The sequence below is a fragment of the Haliaeetus leucocephalus genome, unplaced genomic scaffold (assembly GCF_000737465.1).
Source record: "Haliaeetus leucocephalus isolate CR32 unplaced genomic scaffold, Haliaeetus_leucocephalus-4.0 Scaffold702, whole genome shotgun sequence".
Lineage (NCBI taxonomy): Eukaryota > Metazoa > Chordata > Aves > Accipitriformes > Accipitridae > Haliaeetus > Haliaeetus leucocephalus.
Window position 1 is genome coordinate 996,877 of NW_010973138.1, and position 23,870 is coordinate 1,020,746.

A 23,870-nucleotide genomic window follows, 5' to 3' on the forward strand; every position below is an offset into this window, starting at 1 on the left:
TGAACAGGTGTATCGTACCACATCCCTACTCACTTCTGACATGTATCTGAGTCTTCGTCAGTTTTGGGTATTTTTACAGTAAGAATAAAATAGAGCGTGTGCATGCATGCAAGAAAAACTTCCTTTATACTTTCAAATGGCCCCTTAGATACTATGCTCCTATCACCCACCCCCAAATTTACAAATTTATCCAAAATACAATGTCCACAAAAAAAGATGGTTTATTGGACTAGAGTAAATGATGTAATGCTTAGACACTGTATTTGTATTAACAATGCTGTTGTAGAGGTACATAAAATGACACATGGATTTTTTTTCCTGCCTGTAATTAAGTCCAAGCACAGGAAATAAATGACAAAAAGGGCATTTGATGCTTTCCAAGTCACATAGCTTTGACAGACTATAAAAGATCTTGCGTACCCAGTAATTTCAGTGTAATTTCAACTTCTTGCCTTGCTGAATTCGTTTTGTGCTTTTGAGTTCTCTTGAAGCTATAAAGAATTATAAACTATTAGAGCTTGAGAAGTACAAAGTTGATCTGATTCATAACAAAAACGTAGAGACAATCATTACAAAATACCGTCCTTTAAAAGGTATGCCATATTAACTTACTTTGACTCAGAGCATGATGGGCAGCTGCAGAGTTGGAATAACACTATGAAAAATCCTATGAAGCGACATCAAACAGGTCAGATCAATTTTTCTTTTCTCTCTTCCTATAGATACATCTGTCCTTACAGTACTATCGTGTCTGTGCAGTGGATATCCCAGACATTACATTTACTTCTCCTTTTTTTTTTTTCTTCAATATTTATCAGAATTTTCACTATCCAAATATTTTGGGTAACGTATTCAATTTAACCCAGCAATGTCAATTAAACTGCATTGACAGTGCTTGGTTTTTGTTTGTGAAGTTGTCCTGAATGAAATTCCAGACACCACTGAAGACAATACACACCACAAACATATACTTACAAAACATTCCACCAGTTTCATTGCACAGATGGATTATGCATGAATCCCAACAAGCAATCACATCACTAACATTTTAGATAAAAAACTGACTGCCATTTCTGCCCTCTCCATTTAGCACTGTGGGCAACAAAATATTTGGTAAGCAACAGGTTCAATGGACCCACAACCAATAGAAAAAGATCCAGAGAACCATTTAAGTACATTTCCATAAAGGTTGTATGTATTAAAAGCAAAACCAAACAAAAGCAAACCCCAATGTGTCCTGATCCTGGATTTTTCTGTGCATACCAGATCCACCTACTGATTGTTTGCATCTATATCCTTAGAGGAATATGGCATCTTCAACCTAATGCATTAACAACCATGCACATACAAATGCTTTTATGCATATTCCACAAAAGACTTCTCACCCACAGTACAAGATAAACAGTACAACATATTCAATAGTCTTTGTTAAATCCTACTTACCATCATCTTGTAAAAAAATGCATTATGCTAATATACAATGAGATTTTTTTTAAAAAATAAATGAACAACAATTGTTCAAACAGCAAGTATTATTAATTTTATCAGATGTATTCTCCAGATTTCTTTACCGATCAGTCAAACCAATAAACTACACCAAAACCAAATTAAATGAGAAAAGACAAGAGCAAAACGACTTTCTGGCAGTACCACAAACCATGGACTGTCACAAACTTAGTGGAAGAACTGGCACAGATTAGAATTGAGGAACTGAGACCAACCAGCAATCTACAAATACACAAGCATATTGAAGAAATTCTAGATGAGCTATGAAAGAGCAGTTTCAATCCAGTTGCTTACAGGGAGTGATCTGGCAGAGGACAGTTGGCATCAAGACTGGTAAAAAGTAGTATTGAAGTATGCAAATATATCATGTCATAAAATTTAACTCTGCTGGCTGAAGTGGCCAAATGTTTACTAGTTAACACAAGCCAAGGTAATGAAGCAGGCTTACCCTCTCTCTTATAGGATCACAGAAGTAACTGGTGGGAAACTTCATGAATAGCTTCGCTTTTGCACCAGGTTGTGCTTTGAAGCTGAGCTCTAACGCAGAGATCTGCTGCAAAGACTTTGCCTCATTTGCATAAGCAAAACTTCTAACCGTATAAAAAAAGTTTTTTATTTTAATTTGCTCTCCCCTTCCTCATAGTTACCCCTCAGAATACATCAACGGTTTCTCACAGAAGTACACCTCATTCTTTACCAAAGAAGCAAAGAAAAAACAAAACATGCACAGTAGTAATAAAATATCCAAATAAAAACTTAACGCAAGGAAATGCTGCAAGAAGAATTCTTCTGGTTCTACGTCAAAATCAAAACCAAGGTGTCTGGGCTGTCAAGTTTTACCCTGTATTGAGAGGCACCAAAGCTTTTACAGAGAGATGTGTGTCCTAACCAAAGATGCGTTACACCAATCTAGCTCCCTTTAGGACAATCAGAGGTTCATTCACTAAATGAGATCCAAGTTCTGGTAAAAATGTGGTGACACCAGCTGCTAAAGAAAAAAACTAGGAGTCTTGTCAGACCTTCAGGAAAGACAGCAGTGGGGGTCAGGGAGAAGACCTGGAAATATCAAAGATTTCTCCTGTGCGAGTGCATTATTTCAGTTACAGTAAAGAGAAGAAGCCAGCTTACAATATGAGAAGCATAAGCCAGCTTTGGCACTTGTGTTACTGAAAATAATGTGGTGACTGTTCCCAACTCAGCAGGCAACCAGCTGTGAAGGTTTACTTGCAACAGTGACCACTTGAGCAGCTAGGCATTTATTATCCCAGGGAAAGCTTGCTTACTATCTGTGAAGCTATCCAAGTGCAGCTGTTATTAAACAGAGACATGAGGTAATCATTATTTCCAGAAGAAGAATTAACAGGATGCCAAAGGTGACACAAGAAAAAGGATGGCGTAAAATTTTAAAATGCATGAACAACTACTAGGTTTAAGATCTACATTGTCTTTTTCCATTTTAAGCCCTGTCCAGTGAAAGACAGTTTAATAGCATGAAGTGCAAGTTTTCTTAAACTGGCTCAAAAAAATCACCAGAACAATCAAACCCTGAATATTCCTTAACTAAATGAACGAGTCTCTCAGGAATGACATGGGCAAAGACCCTAGTTTTGTAGACCAAACCTGAGCAGAGATTGGATTTTGTTTCTTTTCTGTAAATAGACAAAACAAGTATTTCAAGATACAGCTGAAGTGGTGTCAAAATATTGATGTCCCAGGTCACAATCAGAATTTTGTATATACAATTTGTATTAACTTAAAAAAATAAGGAAGTTCAAAATACCTCCAGAGAACATTCTAGGTTAGCAAAATGTCCTGTACAAAAGTAGGCCACATCTGTTGGTTTAAAAGAAGTCCATAGTAGCTGGTCTCTTCTTAGCTGATACAGTAAATGGTTTCTTCATTTGAGGCTCTCCTGCTGGGGTACCTGTGGGTGACTTCAGCACCCCATGACGGGGTTTCTGTTCAGGATTGAAAGCCACACGGGAGGGTCCTTCTGGGCTCACTAATATACTTTTGTCAGTCTTTTTAAATTCTGTTGAAAAGCAAGCAAACAAGTTAAAAGAAATACCACCCCATGGAATAACTGGGCATGTCAATCAATTGTGGGATTGTCCAACCCTGGAAGTCTGCCTTAGATCCTTAAGACCATCACTAAAGATCAGAACCATAAGACACTGAGAAAAAATGGAGAGATGGTGGTGAAGCACATCTCTTAGAAGAGACCCTTGGAGAATGGGGTCTGTTGCAATCCAGAGAGGCTGTGAACCATTCCCCATGGTTTCACAGACCACCAGAGACTCAGAAACAAGTGTTCTGGCTATCCTGAACACCACCACGCTTTTGTTTAAAAGCTGGTGATGGGTAAGAAGTGGCTCTATTCTGACTGTTGAACAGCACTGTTCTAGAGACTCTTGGTTATCCTTTCTGCCAGCAGGTAAGTATTTTTGTTCTCTTTGTGCAGCTGTATTACATTAACATAAACACATATATCAAAACCCACTATTCTCCATTTGAACTTGGCATGTAGCACACCTCAGAGAGTAAAAAAAAAAAATGCTAAATGAATACATGGAATAAAGTTTTATGCTATGTAGCAAGACATTTATTTAACAGGGAAGACACTGTCTGCTTACATGTGAGATCCAGAAGGGAACTGACATTTATCTACTCATTACCAATAATAAATCAGTGGCAGCCAAGAAAAAAAATGAAACTTTGCTATTATACAGCCTGAACTCATCAGCATATCAGCACCTTTGTCCTGGGAAACAGAAGTGAGCAATGAAGACTGTGAAGTGCATGTGTTTCCCTAAGAGGTGCCTGGCAGAACAGGTGGCTCAGGAAGGGGAGTTTGTCACTCTGCTGCACTGTTTTCTATCTGTAAGGCTCCATCTGCAAGTCAGTAATGCAGCACCCTGGCATCTTGCAAGTCTAGCTGTTGGGCCAAATGTCCTAAACTTACCATCTCCTCTGGACAGGAAGTTGAAGATGGTTTATAAACTATATACAAATATTGAGACAAAAATGGATCAGAATCCTCCTGTTCTAGAGAGGTGAAGAGTATAGGTGTGTATGAGTGAGTACAGCTTCCCCCTTCCTTGGCTACAAGAGAGAGTGTGGAGACACACAGATGTATTAGACTCACCAGCAGTCATGTTTTTATTCAAGCCAAACGTGACTTTTTTGGAGCTGGATGACTGCAGCTTGTTCAGCTATAAAGCAAAATAAAGACATGAAATAAAATAAGATTTCTGAGGCAATGCTATGAGTTCTTTTACCTGCATCCCATCAAAACTGATGCAAAGCAGCTTACTTCCCTTCATTTGATTTAGAACTCCCCCAGTCCTCTAGCAGTGACCCCTGCTAAGACAGCACTGTTTTTCTAGCCAAAAGCAAACATTCCATTTGTAGAGAAATCACATACTCTCCTTAATGTCATTACGTAATTTAACAACAAACAAGAAGATATTTGTGTATTAAATACACTGGTCCCACTGCACTCAGGCCTGGAAGTGCAAAGAGGGCTTGAAAAGATATTGTATGTTAAAAAGGTTTAGAAAAGAGAGCAGTCTTTTGAAGCCTTGTACTGTTGCCAGCCTCCACAAATGGGAAGAAATGGAGGCTCAAAGTCCTTTAGCAAGACTGAAAGTCAGTTTATGCTTTTGCTTTCTTGCAAAATGAGCATGTTCAGAATGATGTCCTTTCAACAAGAAGGTATTTTTGAAAGCAGGGGGGAAGGAAGAAGAGATTTTAAAGATGCCTGCAACTCATTTGCTGAAACTCTGGAGCCATGTGTGACTCTGTCTACACGGAAATGCAACGGCATTTCCAGTTTTATCTGCCCATGCTAGGAGACTAATGCAGACTGGAAGAGACAGCATGAGTGAGGTCAAACCCTTTGCTGGGATAGGAAGCTTGGAAGGAGACCTGTGTCCAGACTCAGCTGCCATCTGCAAGATCAGATTACCTGCATGGATGCCCTGGTGGAAGAGATGGTGCTTCTGGCTTTCCTGAAGAATACTGGCTTTGGTAAAGTTGATTTTTCAAATTTTACAAAATCAGTTCCTGGTTTTGCTTTCTTTTTCTTTAATGATGATAGAGCAGCACTGCTTTCCTATAAAGGAGGGAAAGAAAAAAATGGTCTCAGTATAAAAGTACTGTGGTTAACTGTACCTAGTACAGCGATCAGTGCTCAGAGCTTACCACACGTGGCTTCTGTAAACATTGCCACAGCTGACAGAGAACTAGTTGGTACTCACATAAGCTAATCATCATGGTTAACTCTCAGGAGTTAATTTTGCTGTTAGCATGACTGAAAACAGAAGTTTAAGGCAAGCTCTGCACAGAAACAGGAAGGTCTTTGCAAAGCAAAGAAGAAAGAACTTGTAATACATTTGCCTGGCCCATCAGAGTGCAAACAAACATGTTCTTCACGTGCATGAGGCTGCCTTACAATTGACCCAGCTCTTCTGCACACAAGTGCTGATTTTTTTTAGCTTGCCCTTAAGCAAAATCTCTTCTGTGGTACCTCTGGATACATAAGATATCCAACTAATGAAAAAACCCAGCTTTAGGCTAAGATAGAGACTTTGGAGAAAAAAAAAGTGGAGTATGAAGTCTGTCTATACTCTCAGAAATCCAGCTATTGTGTATTGCTACTAGTTTGCTGCCTCAAATTCATACTGAGGATTGCCATTTAAAGCAATCCTCTCCAGCGCAAGGCAATTCTTAGGACCTGTACTGGCAGTGCCACTAATGTAGTGCACCACTCCAGAGCTTTCTAATCTGTCATCTATGGGCTCCAGGTATCTGTAGACTACTGCGAAGGGAAGTTCAGCTATGCTTCACATCAACCTACAGATGTGAAATTCTGAAAGCAGTTTGCAGCCATGCTGTGGAAAATGCTCAGGGGATATGGCCTCTTTTGATTTGAAAATCACTTCTGTTTTAAATAAAGTGAAAAAGCATAAGTCTTTTAGCTTTCTGAATTCTGGAGACAACTGTGAAATAATGTTGAACTTGTCTGTTTTTTTCCCCTTCTCCTCCTCCTCCTTCCTCTCGATATTTGAAGCTAATTCTTTGAAGGGGCGTGTTGTCTTTGAAATTAAGAATCAAAACATGCCCCTCATGATTTCTGGGCACAAGACCAGTATTACGTAAGTAAAACCAGGAAATAAAACAACATGTTATTTTGCAAGCAATGAAAACAAATTTAGAAAAGCCTAATTTCCTCCACATTTGTGCATTTTAGCTTTACCCTGCCCTCTTCTTTCTTATACCAATACTCTCATTCTCCTCCTGACTCAACTCCCAAATTTCTCTCCTTGTCTCCGTCCCCCAGCTCCCACTCAACACACACATATACACAGCTACCTGGACTGGGCAAGAAACAGCAAATGCTGTAGTTCTAATTACACATGGGAAGAGTGGCCTGCTAGCCTGTGCACTGACTGGCCAGCCAGCCAACAGACAAGTGCTGGGGTCATGCTGTTGCCTTTCCCTCAGTGACCACGCTAATTTGTGCCAATTTCCACGAAGAAGGAACTTTATCTTGAATCTATGTGGGTCTTTGAACCTGTTTGTCAGTTGCAGCAAAGTTTTACAAACGGGGATGGGGGTGGCATAATCACATTTTCTTAGAAACTATTATAGAGAAAGAAAGATGAGGTATGCAACACGGAATATTTAGGCAACAGGAGACAAAGCCAACAGGTCCTACTTTGGAAACCCTGCAGTGAGAAAAACGCAGCTTGCGTGCTGGGGAGAGAGCAATGTTTTGGTTCTTCCCTCTCAGTATTTTATCATCAAAAAATATAAAATGTCAAAGCTATTTTAATACTATTTAAGCAATGTTTCAAAATACATTTTTTGTCCCTTGAAGGACTGAGTGGTTATATCAAGTTCATATATGAGGCTGCACTATTTAACTAATCATATAGTTTTAAACTTAAGTCAGAGGTGAGCTACTAACATGCACTTTTTAGTCAGAGGAAGATGGAGTTGTTTTGTATTCTGAATCTCATTTATGCTTTATGAATTTTCTTTCCACTAAAGTGAGATTGTCAGCAAGACGTCCAAGAATATAATCGAACCCCTAAATGTGTTAGGGTGAATATAGACACAGGAAACGAGCAGTTAAAAGAATTTCAGTGGCAGGAGAGGGAAGAACCCCTGCACTCACTCTCTTAGCCACACTACCAAAAATATACAGTGCAAAATGCTTCTTGACTCTGAAATCGCTGAGGAAAATCAGCCCTATTCTACATATTGCCAAGAAGAAAATGGGGGTGGGAGGTAGAGTGGAGAAAAAACCTAGCTTGTTCCCAAACTGCAAGACATACATTTTTGAAGGCTACAATAGACCTTCCTAGCAAAAAAACCCAGTATTGTCTTTATAAGAAACTGGACCATTCATAAATGTGATCATACAGCCATTGATGACATTGAAGGTCACAGCGTCATATTCTCTGTTTGCTCTTTCCCCAAATACTTTTCCCATACAGCACTAACAATTTGTTTAAGATGGAGAAGTGAGCTAGCAAAAGAAGCCACTACTGGAATTTCTGTGGGCAATTTCACAAGAAGCTTATAGTAATCTAAGTGTGTGCTGCTGCTGCTGAAAGAGAGATATTCCATCTTTCCATTCTCATCCTTTTGCCAAAATATGGCCTTTGTGAACATACTCAACCAGAGACCTAATGCAAAAGAATAATTAACCCAAGGACCAAAAAAAGAAAAAAAAAAAAAGACAACCTCATACCCTAACAACCCAAGTTTCAGCTAGGTGAGTTCTTCCAGCTGAGTAGCTGGCACAGGCTTTAGTGCCGTTGCACAGGACACAGGAGGGTATAAGACCGTGGCAGTGGGTGTGGACTTCTGCGGAATTGAGTTCTTTTTAGTGACAATGCATGATTACATCATAACGTGCCCTGCCCATGAAGCCCCACACTCAGAAAGCTAAAGCCAAATTTGAAAACAAGCCTGGCAGTTCACGAAGAAGGCAGAGAAAAGAATGAGATATACGTACCCCCTTCCTGCTTTTCTTGCATGCAGTCTCCAGAACTCCATTGGCTTCGACAGAGTTTAGCATCTCTTTTACTTTTCTCTTCTTTTTCAAGGTTGCTGCTTTCTGGCTGGGGACTTTCATCCCTTCCAAACCAACTAGCTTTGCCTTTGTCTTCAATTTGACCTTTCTGGATGGTGCAGATTCAGAGTCTGCATCTCCTGACAGGGTCCCCAGCAAGCCCTCCTTGTTGGATTTCATGTCAGTTTGCTGCAAACTGGTATCCCCATTCATTAAGACAGCCCCTCCTTTCTGTTTCTTTTTCACAACCTTAGGAGTTAACAGTGTGACAGATGGGCTGACATCCTCTGCCTCACTGGCATTAGCTGGTCCATTCTGACATGCTGGTTTTACAGGAACATTTTGCACTTTTGGATTCATTTTCTTCAACTGACTCTTTTTACTCTGTTCTGCATCAGTCGGACTGTTCTGTGCAGAGATACTGTGATTTTCTCTGGTGTCAGTTGCTACATTTGTGGTCTCATTTGCCTCATTTACTAGCAATTTCTTTTTCTTCCTTTCCTTGTTATTTTCTGGTACCTTTCCCAGGCTAAAAACATTAAACCCAGATGTTTCAGCTATTCCCTCCTCACAATTTCCATCAGCTGTTCCAGAATCAGCACTTGGGCTGTCCCTCTTCTTCCTTTTTTTCCTCTTCTTCTGGGGCACTGATTCCTCCTTCGCACTTGACATCTCTTGTTCATCCTCTAAATCCACCCCAAAAAGAATGCCATATATCACAGATGTGAAACGCAATGGTACTTACAACAACTGAATTTGGAATTCTATTCTTTTTTTTTCTTTTTTCTTTTCCCCCCCCCGCCCTTTTCTTTTAAAATATGCATACCCTTTTCCTGCTATCAGCCAGCACAACAGTTTTACTATTACAGCTGGCCAGGACATTGCATTCCTCTGACGCCTGCCCTAATTAATATTTTGCTGATCTTGCTTTGTCACAGCTAACATCTAAGCCATTCCCTGTGGTAACCCTATTTGGTATAACAATATGGCTAGAAAAAGTTGTTATTACCCACCTGTTAAGCCCATCAGAAGGGCAACTCATGGGTTCAGTAGTTTGGTGAGGTATTTTTGGTATGATTGGGCATGTGCCATGTCAATACAAGCCGTGATGCTAGAGATACTTGCACGTGTCTTCACCTTTCCAGAAACACCCCCAAATTCCTGTATTCCAACAGTCATCCTATTTTAAGAAGACTGACATGTTTCTGTTTTCCTACAGTAAATGGAACTGCTTGATGGAGCAATGCAAACAACTGCTTCCAGTTCTACTTTTGATTGAAATTTTTGAGGTGATGCTTGCCTCATAATTGGTAACAAAATTCCCACCACTTTCAAAGAGCCCTTAATTTCGCATTTAACCTTCATCACAACATGATACAAATCACACACATCCTGAACGACAGGTTTGCCTTCTTCAGAACAGCTTATATCTGATACTTTGCCAAATTACACAAGTGACTGCAGATTGTCTCTCTTCCAAAGGTTAATCTTGCCTTACCTTTTATTTTTTCCAAGTTGTTTTTCTCCCAAGGCTTGACAGCTTTTTTCTTTCGCCTTCCCCTGCTGAATTCATCATCGTCTTCATCTGTAGAAACATCTTCGGGAAAATCTTGGGGGAAGATTCCTGTTGAGGAGGAAGGATAAGGTATCTGAAAACTAGTAGTTCTATTTCTATGAACAGTTAATCTGTTCATATACAGCATAACTCCCACAGAAAGAAAACCAACTCCTTGTTCCCCACTCAACCGCAAAGAAATTCATATGAGTGATTCCTATTTGTTTAAGTAAAAATAATCATCTTTCATTTATGGACAAAGTACAGGGTTGCTCAAATTGTGAAGGGGATTTGGCCAACTCACTAAAAACGTGTAATATGTCTTAATGAGATTTAAAAAAAAAAAACCAAAACCAAACCCCCAAAACAGTATTCTTGAAATACACATTAAAAAAAAAAGGAAAAAAAGATTTGCAATATACATTGTACAAGAACATAATACACCCTTTAATGGAAAGAAACTACTGTCTCTGTATGCTGCTCAGTCCTTACCTTCTGCTAAGTCCTGGAACCTGGAGGTGGGGAGGGAGGGAGAGAAGGAAAAAACAAAACAGTATTACTGGTTTAGTACCAATAATTACACTAGCACCGTAGCGTCACTGTACTTACTATGGTTTTGTCAAAATAGGAACAACATATTTTACACAGGAAGTTACAAAGAGCTCATTCCAGAGGAGATCTGCCTCAGATCCAAAACCTCAAACCAAATCACTGAAAATATTGAGAGAAGACCAATTTAACACTTCTCCCATATCTGTAATTTGCATCACACACAATCTAATGTCACATCCTGCAGTACAAATCCACCCAGTGTAGACAGACCTCAGCTAGCTGCAGTTGTCTAGTACCAATGAGGAACAGTAGCACAGGCTTCAGGCACCTTGTTCATGTTATTCAGGGCTGTGAGACAAGCCTGCTTTCGTGACATTGTCACCAGGACAAGTGAGGGTGGAGAGAAAGCAAAGTAAAAGTTATTTAGCACAAGGTGCATATGCAAGGTGTATTTCAACAGAACTCACTTTTTGACCAGCTTGTATAGACGCTTTCTGTTAAGGGAAGGTGTATTTTTCTTGCTCGCCAATTCAAAGAGTTTGTCAGCAACAGCCTTATAATCAAACTGTTGGAGGAAAGTATGATACAGCCTTTCTTAGTTAGCTTATTTATGCAAGATAACCCAATGCAACTCATGTTATCAACACTTCAAATAGCACATACATCCTTTAAACAGTCACTTCCTTCAAACACAAAGTATTTTTCCTCTGTTGAAATTTAAATCCCCTTCACACAGGTATACTGACTTTCACAGATGGTTGCTTCATTAATAGATCAGTTGAACTCAGTACCACTTTCTCAAACATTCCTAACCTTAATTCTTACTCAAGAGAAGTAAGAAGTGGGTCTGGAAGTGGGTCTAAAAAAACCCAAACTGCAACATGTTACCCTCTCTCCTATGTATCCCATCATCCATTACTTTTGCTCTTATTGTCAATGAAACTTAAGCTGATTGCTTCACCACCCACAGTGACTTGGCTTTTACTGCACATTTTTGCAACTCTTGAAACAGGAAGGGAGGAGCAGAAAAAAGATATGGGAGAGAGGAAAGAAGAATTCACAAATTAGACACAGAATTATTTTCTTCTAAACCACTCACAGAGTACACGTTACATAAATACCACCTTACATTAAAGCAGAAGGAGATTAAAATTTTGTAACATGTTTATCCAATTAACAGCCTTTACTTCTGCACCTCTTGAAAGGGATGGGAAAAAAGAAAACAAGAGGGAGAGTATCAATAACAGAGGAAGCAAGCCACAAACCTGAAGAACAGTCCCGATACCGTCATCCACATTTTCATAAACATCCTCTGTTTTTTCAGAGCTCTGCACTGATTTTCTTGACAAACTTCCATCTGCTATTATAAAAAAAAGACTGAATATTAACGTTTAGTTTGTAAAAACCAATAGCACACCCTACTCTGATAGACAGAAGATCAGGTGCATTTTTCTTCGTGCGATCTTGTGAGCCTGGACTGATTTAACTACTTCATGTCACCATTATGCAATACACAACTGTGGCATTATCTGAGCAAATTTTAAAAAACTGCCTCTGTACCAGAGTATATCTGGATTGAAAACCTTCCTGCTCAGCTTTTTTTTTTTTTCTTCTTTTTTTAATTTAAAACTCCCACAGAATGCCAAAACCTCATCTTCTTAAAAAATATTATGGACATCCAAGAGCGAAAAGCCAGACTGGGTTATCATCTAGCGCTGCTGCAGAAAGCTGATATTGCCTGGTTATAGAGACCACTGATTTTTGTGACATGTTCTTTTGGAGTCACTTTGTTTAAGCACATCTGAAAAGAAGACTGGAAAACACAATTATCCTTACAACACCTTGAATGTATGTTTGACTGGTTCACAGCAGAAATGTATTTTTAAGAAACAGATTTTTAAATCTTAGCAAGTGTTACCAAGGCCATTTAGAACTTCCTCCTCACCTTTGGTTTTAAGCACCTCTTCATTTTCCTGTTTGTCTTCTTCAGACACCTCCTCCTCATCACTGTTGCTACGCAGTTCTTTCATTAGGTCCTCAATGGCATAGGGTGACTGATCCACAATGATCTCAAAGATACCAGTGGCAACGGCATGCAGCATACATCGACTGTGTTACAAGAGAGCAGGGATGAGAGTCGAAAGGCAGAAGCATACACACCCTCCCCTCTCACATTAAAAAAAAAGGAAATTTGGGGGATACAGGGAAAATGGATAAGAACGAAGAAAGTGGAAGAGCATCTAGCTCTCCAGATGACGAAAAGAACTGGTTACTTCCTAAACAAACACTTCTTTAAACCAAATAGTGTCCTGCCAATGTTCCCCTCTTAAATTTCACTGTGTTTATATGTTGCTCTATATTACACCACAACAAAGAATCTAACCAGCTCAGCTGTTCTATGCACGTTTAAAAAAAAAATAACCAGACAAAATCAACGAACAGAAGTTGATATAGTTCTTATAAATCCATGAAGATTATCTATAGCTTTGATAAACACAAATTACTGTGCACATCGTTAGTAAAACACCCTTCTTTCTCCACATTCTGAAGTTATATTATGACTCTTCTTCAATCCATTTATTACCATGTGGAGTAGTATATGCAGAATTTCTGAATTCTTAAAAAAATATTTATCCTTTCATTAAACTTACTCCTTTGACTTGGCAGCAATTTTGCAGAAAGGTTCAATGAACTTGAGATTCTGGTCTGCTGTGAGCTGTACAATTATAAAGAAAAAATAATGAGTACAGTAAATATTGTATGCATACCCTCAAATTCCTTGAATATTTGGTGTAGGGGGAATCTTCTTTAAGAAGTTAAGTCAAAGTCTTTCAGCATAGTGTCTAATTCCAACTGACAGGAGTATCCAGTGACTTTTTGTTACCACTGCTACCACTAACTTCCAGATATTCCCTGGAATCATTATAAAAATGTTGACTGCTTTGCAGACTTTAATCTCCTGAGTTCAGAAATACAGCAAAGCTTCTTATTTTAGATATGGAAACATGAGGCAGAGAAAACTTAAAAAATTTTGTGCTCTTTCACAAAGAATGTCTGTAGCAGACATAAGTAAGATCTGGGTTTCTCTTAACTGGACCACTTAGACAAAAACCACTGTCAGCAGTACTAAACATAAAAATCCTTCCCCAAATTCAATTTACAAGCATCAGCTGCGATTTCAAATAGTCTAGGGACTAATTCCCCATGCTTCTTCTGAGTGGCTTAGCCATGGGATGAGGGTTTTGTGACTGTGGAGCTGCAGAAATTATTTGGGCTCCAAGTGCAGGTACTTCTCTTCTGCAGACATCTTGTCTCTCACACTCCCCCCAGTCCAGAACTACAAAAGCTGCAGGCTGGATTACTTTTAATAGTGACTGCAAAGAATACAAATGGAAATTTGCTAACAGCTTTGCCCATTGCAAGGAGATGTGTCAGATCCCAGAAACAAGAGGAGGTAAATGAGCAGAAGCCTGGAATGAAGTGTGGGGCAGCAGGCAGCTCGCCCTAGTGGAGTAACAGGAGAAATACTCTGGAAGAAGCAACAGCTGCAGTAACAGGCTTTCAGTTGCTGCTAAACTCTGCATCACTCTAACACCAACCACAATTAGGGTCAACTGAAACAGCAATATACAGCAAAGACAGACAGATGTCATCAGCAAAATGAACAACTGGATGTAGAGGGTAAATTGCTTAATGCACAGCCAATAAGGTTTGAAGCTGACAATAAGCAAATATTAGACAACTCTGAAAGTTCACTTTCTGCCTCTATTTAGGTGTTGACACAATCAGCCAAGAGCAGGCTTTATGTCAGTTTTTGCAAAAGCAAAGACTGGCAAACATGTTCACACAAGGGAAAAGATGTTAAGTACTTTCTGTTGAAACAAACAAATGAGAATGGTCTAACTTTTCTATCGTTATTTCCAACCTCAATTTGGAGCAGTATACCAGTACTCAGGAACTTGAGAGAAAGTACTGTATTCTCACAGTCTACACTAAGACATGAATAAAAGTAAAAGCATAAATTGTAATAAGTCACTTTCTTCATGCTTATTCAATGTTGCTGTGTTACATTTAAAACTGTTAAAACATACATAATCTAAAATTATATTTCTTTTAAAATGCTGCATGCCGCAGTTAACATTAATGGGGAAGAAGATTACAATGTATTTTCTAACCTCCTTTGCACCAACTTTAGCCAATTCATTCAGATAGATATCAATGAAATGTAACTTTATTCCAGTGGGAGCATTGCTGTCTGGGTCCATAACTTCTTTCATTAGTAGCTGGAGGAGCAGTTCAATTAGACTGGAAAAAAAAAAAGGGAAAAAAAAGAATAAGATATTCATATTCAATTGCTTATGTTCTGTTTGCTTTGAAAACAAACTCTAGTCATTCAGTTTTACCAGTTCTTTAAGACGGCTATCCAAGACTCATAAAAAATAAATCCAGTGACCAATTTTCACATCTTAAAAGCAAACTTCTAAAAAAACCCATCCATAATCCGAACTCCTTACAGTCTAGATGATTTTGTAGCATCAGACAACCCACTCAACACAATCACTGTTTTAAAATTCACATCTTAGTTTGGACTGAAGTTTATTATGCCATATCATTGATGGGTAGGAGGAGGGATTCTGCCATTTGAGCAGGGCATTCTGAAGACACAGCTGTCACATTCATCCATCCTTGATGGGCAACACCTCGTACCCTTCCATTTTATGAGATGATTTTCACTCTGGTTCACACCCAAGGATTAAATTTAATACTGATCCTTCTCAAATTCATTTCAACTATGCAGACTTTGCCTTCATTAAAGCATGTTACCCACTGTCCCTTAGAGCAAAACAACTACACTGAAGAACAGATCAAGGGCTAAGCTAGGCATAAAAAAATCACCACCCCAATAGCTCAAGCCAGAAGTGACTGAGCTGTGTACAAGTTGGACTGTGGCTCTGTTCAGTTACTGACTTCTGGAGTACTAACAAATACTGCTGGAGTGAAATGGTTCAAAAAGACATGCTGTCATTGCTGCATCTAAGCAGCACTTGGGACTTTTTTTGCTTTTTTCCCGCTGGAGGCCTATCCTTGCTATCTTTCAGGAAAGTGAAGCTTTGTATATTCTACCCTTTCCCCTCTGGCGTTCTGTGGTACCTCCTGTGATTTTGCCCAGAACAAGTTTCCAGTTCCAAAAAGAATTTAAAGCATTCCAAAACCATAAAGATTATTTCAGTTTTACTTTAATACTCCTTTCTTCAAAAGCATTTTAGAAGAAAAGAGAAACGGAAGGCATGCTAGGCAGCTTCTAGGCTCCACCTAGGAGGGAAAGGCAGCTCTTGGACTCCCTCAGTCTGCAAAGAAAGGGACCATGATCTTCTCTTCCCACACTGCCTCCTCTGGTGCTGAAGGGCCTCCAGGACATCCTTCCAGTGAAGCTGGAAAAAGGCAGGCCAACACCATAAGAAACCTTGTCAGAGATCAGTTTGGGTGACCATGTCTCTGCCATGGGAATGTGTGTGGGCACGAAGGGCTTTGGCTTTATCAAACCTCCTCCCACACTTACCATTCCTGTCAAGGAGCATTTTCATCTCTTCAACCTGCAGGCATTTATGTACCCAATGCAAAATTAAGGTAGAACAGAGGGGATGGGGTGTACTTTAGCTTTGCTTCTATTTCCACAAAAACATGCCCGTATGCATTCCACATTTCAGAGGGAGAAAGGATAACCTTAACACTAGGTTATCAAGCACTTTTAATTAAAAGACTTAAAGCTCTTCATCAGTTTAAACACAGAGCAAGCTTAGAAGTGGCACAAGAGCTCTAGACAGAGCAAGATGACTGCAATTACTTGCCACTTGATAGAATATGGAAGAAGTACAAACAAAACCACTGATGTATACAACAAACAGGAAGCCAGGTTACAATTAAGGAGTTCTGTCTTATCAAAAGACAAGTCACCATGATGAAACACAGTAAAATAAAAATTAAAAAAAGTCACAGCCAATCAGAAAAACAACACAACCAAAAAAAAATTCCTTTTCTGTATTTTCTGGGATGCAGGTTCCCTGTCTAATCTCTCCACACGTGATAGCTCTCCTGGCTGAATCAGTCAGATCTAGCAAACTCCATGAAAAATTTGGAGCCCTCATATTTCACAACTGCTTGATATACCACACGATAAGCTCCTGCGTTCAGGTTTTGCATAAGCATACATGAATTACTTTCTCAAATCTCTTTCTGTGAAACATGCACTAAATGGCTTAGGTGAACATGAGAGTTATCGACTGCAGTGTGTATTTAACTCAATGAAGTGTAACACCGAACTTCGTTTCTAACTACGTAAGTGATCTGGAGAACAAATAAGCCTTAGTGTTATGACTTCAAGACAGTGCCATCTATGGAGAAAAAGAATCTATTAAATGAAAATATATTCGATGAAGGTAAATTGGGCAACTTCTTTATGATGCAACTACATTCAGAAATCTGCTTACCTTTCATCCCATTCATTTCTTTTCAGCACTTCAAAGGATTGCCTCAAAATCATACGCATTAGCTGCAAAGTACAAAATTTTTTATAAATGTTGTTCATGAAAACAGATAAAGGAGTTACTGTGACTGTAATATGAATAGACTTCTTAGTAAATCTCTTCATAGCACCAGGTGGACAGCGTCCTCATATCAACATTTTGACAGGCTTGTCTATCATGTCAAGCAACGGAAGGATGCTGTGAAGCTCAAAAGACAATAAACTATTTTCATATCCTAAGCCCAGAAAAATCCATGACCACTTCTACTGTACAGCTTTCTCTTGCTCTATCACCCTGATTTCCTCATTAAGTATTGCCAAATCTAAAAAAACCCCACAGCTTAAACTGAAGACAACAATACAGGACAGATGATAACAATAATAATTTAATTTACTTGAAACTTGCACTAAGAGACTGCCACATGTAAAACAGCTACATTAAACTGCCTCAAAAAACTTTACTTGCTGAAATACCTGGTTTCTGCTAACATTAAGAAACAAAAAACAGCAGTGAATGTGCCTGCAATTAATTTCTTTCAAAGAAGAAGATTAATGTCATTTTTCTCTTTACAAAGATAGGTCTTTTAAGATTCTTCTCCCACTGATTTTACTATTTGCTTTAATATAGCGTTTCCTATAGAAAGAATTCTGATGGCTGAATGTACTACAGTGGATACTTTAGTGGTGGAAAGTTGGGGTTCTAGTGACAACTGCTTTATAGAGAGTCATAAAAAAGTTTTTAAACAGTCTGATCTAAATAACTGATGTTGAAGCAGCGTCCTCTGAGACAGTATTTATATTCCATAAAGAAATCAATGAGAAACATCACTATGTTATAAAGGAAGGCAAACAAGAAAGCGCTTGCAGCATGACATAAACTGTAATGGCTTTTAGATATGTAGTGTGAGTGAAAGCCTTTAAAACAAATATCTCTTGCAATGTCTTCTCTTACCATATACATAAACGCATGTGCAAAGCTGCCTTGCAGCACACAACCACCACATCTTTTCTTGCAGAAAAGATCTACAAAAGAGTTAGTATTACCATATAGTACTTATCAAGACGCAGATTGTCTATCCCATTCCATTCACGGTTCATAGTTTGCCAAAATGTCTGAATGAACAGGTGTCCTGTAAGAGAGTAAGAAAAAATATCTGCACTTCTGGCACAACGGTTTATTTTGCTAACCTAAAAGAATCTCAGGAAATCACTTCAACTTGAGAAAGGGATGCATTTCCCTAGGGATTTGCCTAGTAACAGGAATAGAGCTATGGGAAGACATGCTTGGGACAGGTACAAGGACAAGTCAATTAAACTTCAGAACACAAGAAAAGGCACACAGCTACTTTTAAATACAAGTGTAATTACAGGGACAGCTTTGTATCTATTTTGTGGTATATACACACAAGTTATAACAAAATATCCATTCTGCACTCATTTCTATCCATGCAAGTTTTGTCATTGACACAGCATTCTATTTCAAGTGCATTTTGAATACTAGGTGCTTAACAGCTCATGAAACAAAGTTTTTTTTGTGTAGGAAATACAGGGAACAAGTCTATGCAGAATGGCAAAGTAAGGGGACAAGTTTGCTTTGCTACCCACCCTGCAAAGTCTCATCTTTATCACACTGGAGATACAACTCTCCCCCTGCAACAACCAGAAACAAACTGCATCTCATGCTTTCCTTAATGCAATCACACACACCATTTGGACAAAAAGCAAAGAAAAAAACCAACAAAGCAGCACCCCTATCTGGCTGTCTGTATTCTGACACCATGACAGTGGCCTCAAAATCACCAAAGATGAAAGTACCTTACAAAGCATCAAATAATGAAATAGTACTTACGAGCCTCTGTATTCTGAATCACATGGATAAGCTGTGAGATATTGTCTGCAAGTTCCTCCTAAAAGTAAATAAATATAGTTAGTATAGCATAGGTTCAGAGCTTGGTCTCCTCGCTCTAACACACAACCAGAAAACAGCAAGAAGTATGAATATCATGAAACATCCCTCAAAATGAAAAATATTCTCTTAATAGCTGCTTTAGTACTGCAGTTAGCCTTCCACTGGGATTAGGTTAGTTGTAAGAGAAGATTCAAGGGTATCAAGCCCTGTTCATTTCACCAGATCTCTGCACAAATCATCTTTTTGACAGCAGACAAAATTAAATAAGGAGGAGAAAAAATCCCATGCATTTGAATTAATAAATGATGTAAAACTTTAGGGGTACTGTTTTCATATAGCTTAATTGTAGGCAGAGCTCTCTGTGCTGTGTGTGAGATAAACCTTGTTCATGCAAACGGACGAGTGATTTGAAAACTGATTAAGTGAGGCTACTAAGATCTGGTACTCCAAAACTGGTATCTTTTGAAAGTAGGGAGACAAACTGGTAGTAGTTGACAAAAGTCCATAGTAGAGACAAAGTTGATAGTAGAGGAAGTGTGACCAAACTAACAAAAGAAAGGGAAGTGTGAAACTTTCAAACTAGGCTAATTAAAGGTTGCACATACGTTGTAGTTGCAGTTAAGGGCAACCTGTTACTACTATTACTACAGTAGTTCCACTGTTACTACCTTAGTTCCACCAAATCAATGCACTTCATAACAGTATATATTTCAGTGCTGGTTTTGGAAGGTAAACAGCTACACCTGCCATTCAGAGGGTGACTCCAAACATGATGCCATTTAGGCTTCTGTTCATATGGTGAGGATCACTGAGTTATAGCCACCTCTCCCGCACATGCCACATATGGGCAGCAGGAGAAGAAAAAAAAAAAAAGGTGAGCAAAAAGTCACTACGGTAATTTTCACTATTCTAAATTAGTATATCCCTATAGCATATTTTAGAAGAGACCCACTCAAGCAAATATAAAACCAGTTACTCTACCTGTAGCAGAGGTTTATCCTGCATCCACATACAATAGAACAGGCCCTTCCATATTTTTAGCAGTTCTTCCTGGCTGAAGCCACCTACAGTACAGAAGAAGTCTGAATGAAAACAAAAAAACCCCCACATTTCCACCAAAATATTTTCATGCAGTTCCCTCTGTTCCCTGCTTTCTTCTTTGTTTTTGTTATATTCTCTTGGGTAAACGTTGATTCCTACTATAAGCACACTAACTGGAAGGCAGCTTGGCTCAGTTCAGTGATTCCATGACTGTAAGCTTCTACCTTGTACCAAAGTAACAAAGATATCAAAGAAATCACAGATGAGATCAGATGAATACTAAGATAATTCTGATAAATCTCTCTGGCATATTTTTAGCACCAAGTCTGAAAGATATTTTTAATGAGGGCATCATATCTAATTTTGCAAGAGGTCATGTGCAAATCATCAAACAAAACTGACACAGCTTTTTGGTTTGTTTGTTTGTTTTAAATAAAGTCTCACTTTACCAATAGTTTTGTTTCTTACTAGGGGCTTGTTTTGATAGAATAAACTTATAGCAGTCAACACATTTACTTCTATATTAAAATGTATAATGAAAGAGCCTGAGTAACTATAATAAAGACACTTTCATTACAGTTAGTCTTGAGATACAGCATTACCTGAATTTTAACAGCAAAGCATATTTTCACTATTAACAGTATAAAAATTCACATTCTAGTCAAAATCACACATTACAGAAGGAAAGTACTACATGGAAAATAAAATTTTACTGTCAGTAATAGTTGCTCAAGAACGGTTTAAAAACTGGATTATTCATGACTTCAAATACATTTCTGGGAAGTAAAATTCTAACAGTATACTGTTACAAGGTAGCTACAATAACCTACTACAGCTATTTTCAAACTATGGCTTATTAAGTACTACCAAGTAATTTCAAGAAAAATCATGTTAGAAAGGTAATTGTCTCCAGTAAGGTCAAATTTGCTCCAAAAAGATCACTGTCACTTTTGCAAAATTTTCAGGGGTCTGCCAATCAAAAACCCTGAGACCCAGTGTTAGATCTAAATTGAGTACCACCTCCTTGGACCAAGTAACTTGAAAGCAGTTATCACTACTGCATCATTCTCCACTCAGACAAAAAATTGTAAATACGTTAGTTAAATTGTTTACAGTCATGCTTGGTTAAAAAGAAAGGAAGTAGAGCTGAGCAAAGGAAATACGCAAAATGCTACGTAGGAAGCAATATGTCTAGTAATAGTAAGCATTAATTATAAATTTAACTTAGATTTGGCTGTAATGTTAAGATTAAATATGAAACAATTTGATTCACTGATTTAATATTCATTGAAATATTAAAATTAACATTTCTTAACAGAATTATATGCTACACACGTAGCAGTAAGAAGCAGCCTTAACCTCACACACAGCATTAACTCTGCAGAGGCATCAGATATCAGGCTTATGTCCAGGGGATGTCAGCTGCTGCCTATAAAGATGGCTCAGGAGTTCTTCCCCCTCTAGGGAACACAGACTTCCATGGGGTTGGTTTTCATACATAGAGGGCTTTTTAAAGTGTCCTAGGCAGTCCTTTGTCCATTTGACAAAGGACCCTGATCAAAAGGTTTGAGAGCAAGCTTTTTATCCTGGTCACTCAAAAAGTAGTTTCAGGATTGTGTTTTCCATTTTTCAACTTTATGTGCCCTGCTGTCATCATCCACAACTGACAAATAACAATAATCATTCAGGCAAGGTTATTTTAAAACCTGAACCTATAGTATTAGCAACCACAGTGCACAAAACTGAAGGCCGCCTTTACCTTAAAGCTACCTTGAGAGAGTTTTTGGTTTTAGGGCTTGAATTGTAACTCTGTCCCTACCTACAATGTGGGAACTTGGATTAGTAATGTTACAACCACTCACCGAAGACATGCTACTTTAATGCAAGCCTTGTTAGCATTTCTGTTTGGGCGTTATGCTGTTTTGACATTGCTATCATTAAAATTGTTGCAATTTTTCTTATTCTAGATCACGTCCAAGGACCAGATCCGCACATGCACATTTCAGTGGAAATTACATAAATCCTTTATAGATCTGGGCCCAAGTAAGTGCAGCTCTGTCAGATAGGAAACCACCCAGCCATCATTCCTCTTTTACTAAAAGTTACTTTTATTTACCATTCTTTCAACAATTCATTCACCAATGTCTCTATAAAGATATCCTGTTCTCAGCCCAGTACAGCACACTCTTCTTCTCTTTCAATGTAGCAAACAAGAAAAAAACCACACCATTTCCACAGAATAATGTGCTCATCCAAGCTCATCTATTTGCACACTGTTTTGGGTTGGTGTGGCAAGGTTTTGGTAGTGGGGGAGGGGCTGTGGGGGTGGCGCCTGTGAGAAGCTGCTAGAAGCTTCCCCAGCTCCAAGTCAGACCCAGTGCTGGCCCAGGCTGAGCCCATCAGTGATGGCAGTAGCACCTCTGGGAGAACAGATTTAAGAAGGGGAACCTGCAGTGGGGGAGGAGATTGGAATGTGAGAGAAACCCCTCTGCAGACACCAAGGTCAGTGAAGAAGGAGGAGGAGGTACACTGGAGGAGGTGATGCCCCTGCAGCCCGTGGAGGTTAAGAGTGGAGCAGATGCCCACCTGCAGCCTATGGAGGACCCCACACCAAAGCAGGTGGGTGCCCCCGAAGATGGCCGTGACTCCATGGGAAGCCCGTGCTGGAGCAGTCTGTGCCTGAAGGACTGCAGCCCATGGCAGGGACCCACCCTGGAGTAGTTCGTGAAGAACCGCAGCCTGTGGGAAGGACCCACATTGGAGAAGTTTGTGAAGGACTGCCTCCCACAGGTGGGAACCCACACTGGAGCAGGGGAAGAGTGTGAAGAGTCCTGCCCTGAGGAGGAAGGAGCGGCAGAGACAACGTGGGATTAACTGACCCCAACCCCCATTCCCCGTCTCCCTGTGCCGCTGGAGGGGAGGAGGTAGAGAAAATCGGGAGTGAAGTTAAGCCCAGGAAAGAGGGAGTGGTGGGGGAAAGGGTTTTAAGATTTGGTTTTACTTCATTATCCTGTTTTGATTTGATTGGTTACAAATTCAATTGATTTTGGTCCCCCGTGTGTGTCCCCCCCCCACCAGTCTGTTTTGCCCATGACCATAATTCGTGAGTGATCCCTCCCCATCCTTGTCTTGACCCATCAGCTTTTCTTTATATTTCTCCTCCCCATCCCACCGGGGTGGAGGAGTGAGCAAGTGGTCTCGTGGTGCTTTGTTGCTGGCTGGGCTTAAACCACGACAACACATGACTTCAGTAGTTCTATGCCTTCTGTAGACTTTAACTTCTTGTTGAAAATTAAGAGCTCTAGCTCTTTGAAGAAGTTTCCCCAGCATGACCCGTAATTCAGCCTTAGCACAGACCATACTGAGCAGTCCTGTCTACCTATGAAACATGTGACTGGGCGGAACATCCGGTGAACTCCACCACCTCTTCCAAAAGTTAGCAAGTTCTCAGCTGTTCAAATTAGGGTATCTAGCTGGGTTATCTAACATGTGAGCCTCATCTCTCAGAACACTAGATGAATATAAGATTGCTAATTAATAAATAACTTTAAAAAAAATCTCTTTCCTGAACATAATGCTTTCTCTTCAAGTCCAAAGAAGTTAATCGTTGTTTAAATATTACTAGCTTGAATAGTACGTAACAGTAAGTAAATCTAAGAGCTCTGGAAATGAATCACCCTTGCTTCCTACTCATTTGCAT

At 39.3% G+C, this 23,870-nt stretch overlaps 1 protein-coding gene across 2 annotated transcripts; it reads right to left on the minus strand.

The window, feature by feature from the left end:
• Positions 1-892: 892 nt before the first annotated feature.
• Positions 893-22,781, minus strand: RRP1B (ribosomal RNA processing 1B). Of its 2 annotated transcripts, XM_010580245.1 has the most exons (16): positions 22,757-22,781; positions 20,111-20,193; positions 19,070-19,127; positions 18,265-18,350; positions 17,186-17,247; positions 14,873-15,002; positions 13,349-13,413; positions 12,643-12,806; positions 11,963-12,057; positions 11,165-11,262; positions 10,638-10,657; positions 10,089-10,214; positions 8,534-9,276; positions 5,474-5,620; positions 4,652-4,718; positions 893-3,538 (listed from the first exon to the last, which is right to left on the minus strand). In XM_010580245.1, exons 2-16 carry the CDS (start codon positions 20,138-20,140, stop codon positions 3,348-3,350), a joined length of 2,082 nt encoding a protein of 693 aa, XP_010578547.1. In that variant the 5' UTR covers positions 20,141-20,193; positions 22,757-22,781; the 3' UTR covers positions 893-3,347. The 2 variants fall into 2 exon arrangements, with proteins under 2 accessions (XP_010578547.1, XP_010578548.1); XM_010580246.1 differs by lacking the exons at positions 17,186-17,247; positions 19,070-19,127; positions 20,111-20,193; positions 22,757-22,781.
• Positions 22,782-23,870: the final 1,089 nt, after the last annotated feature.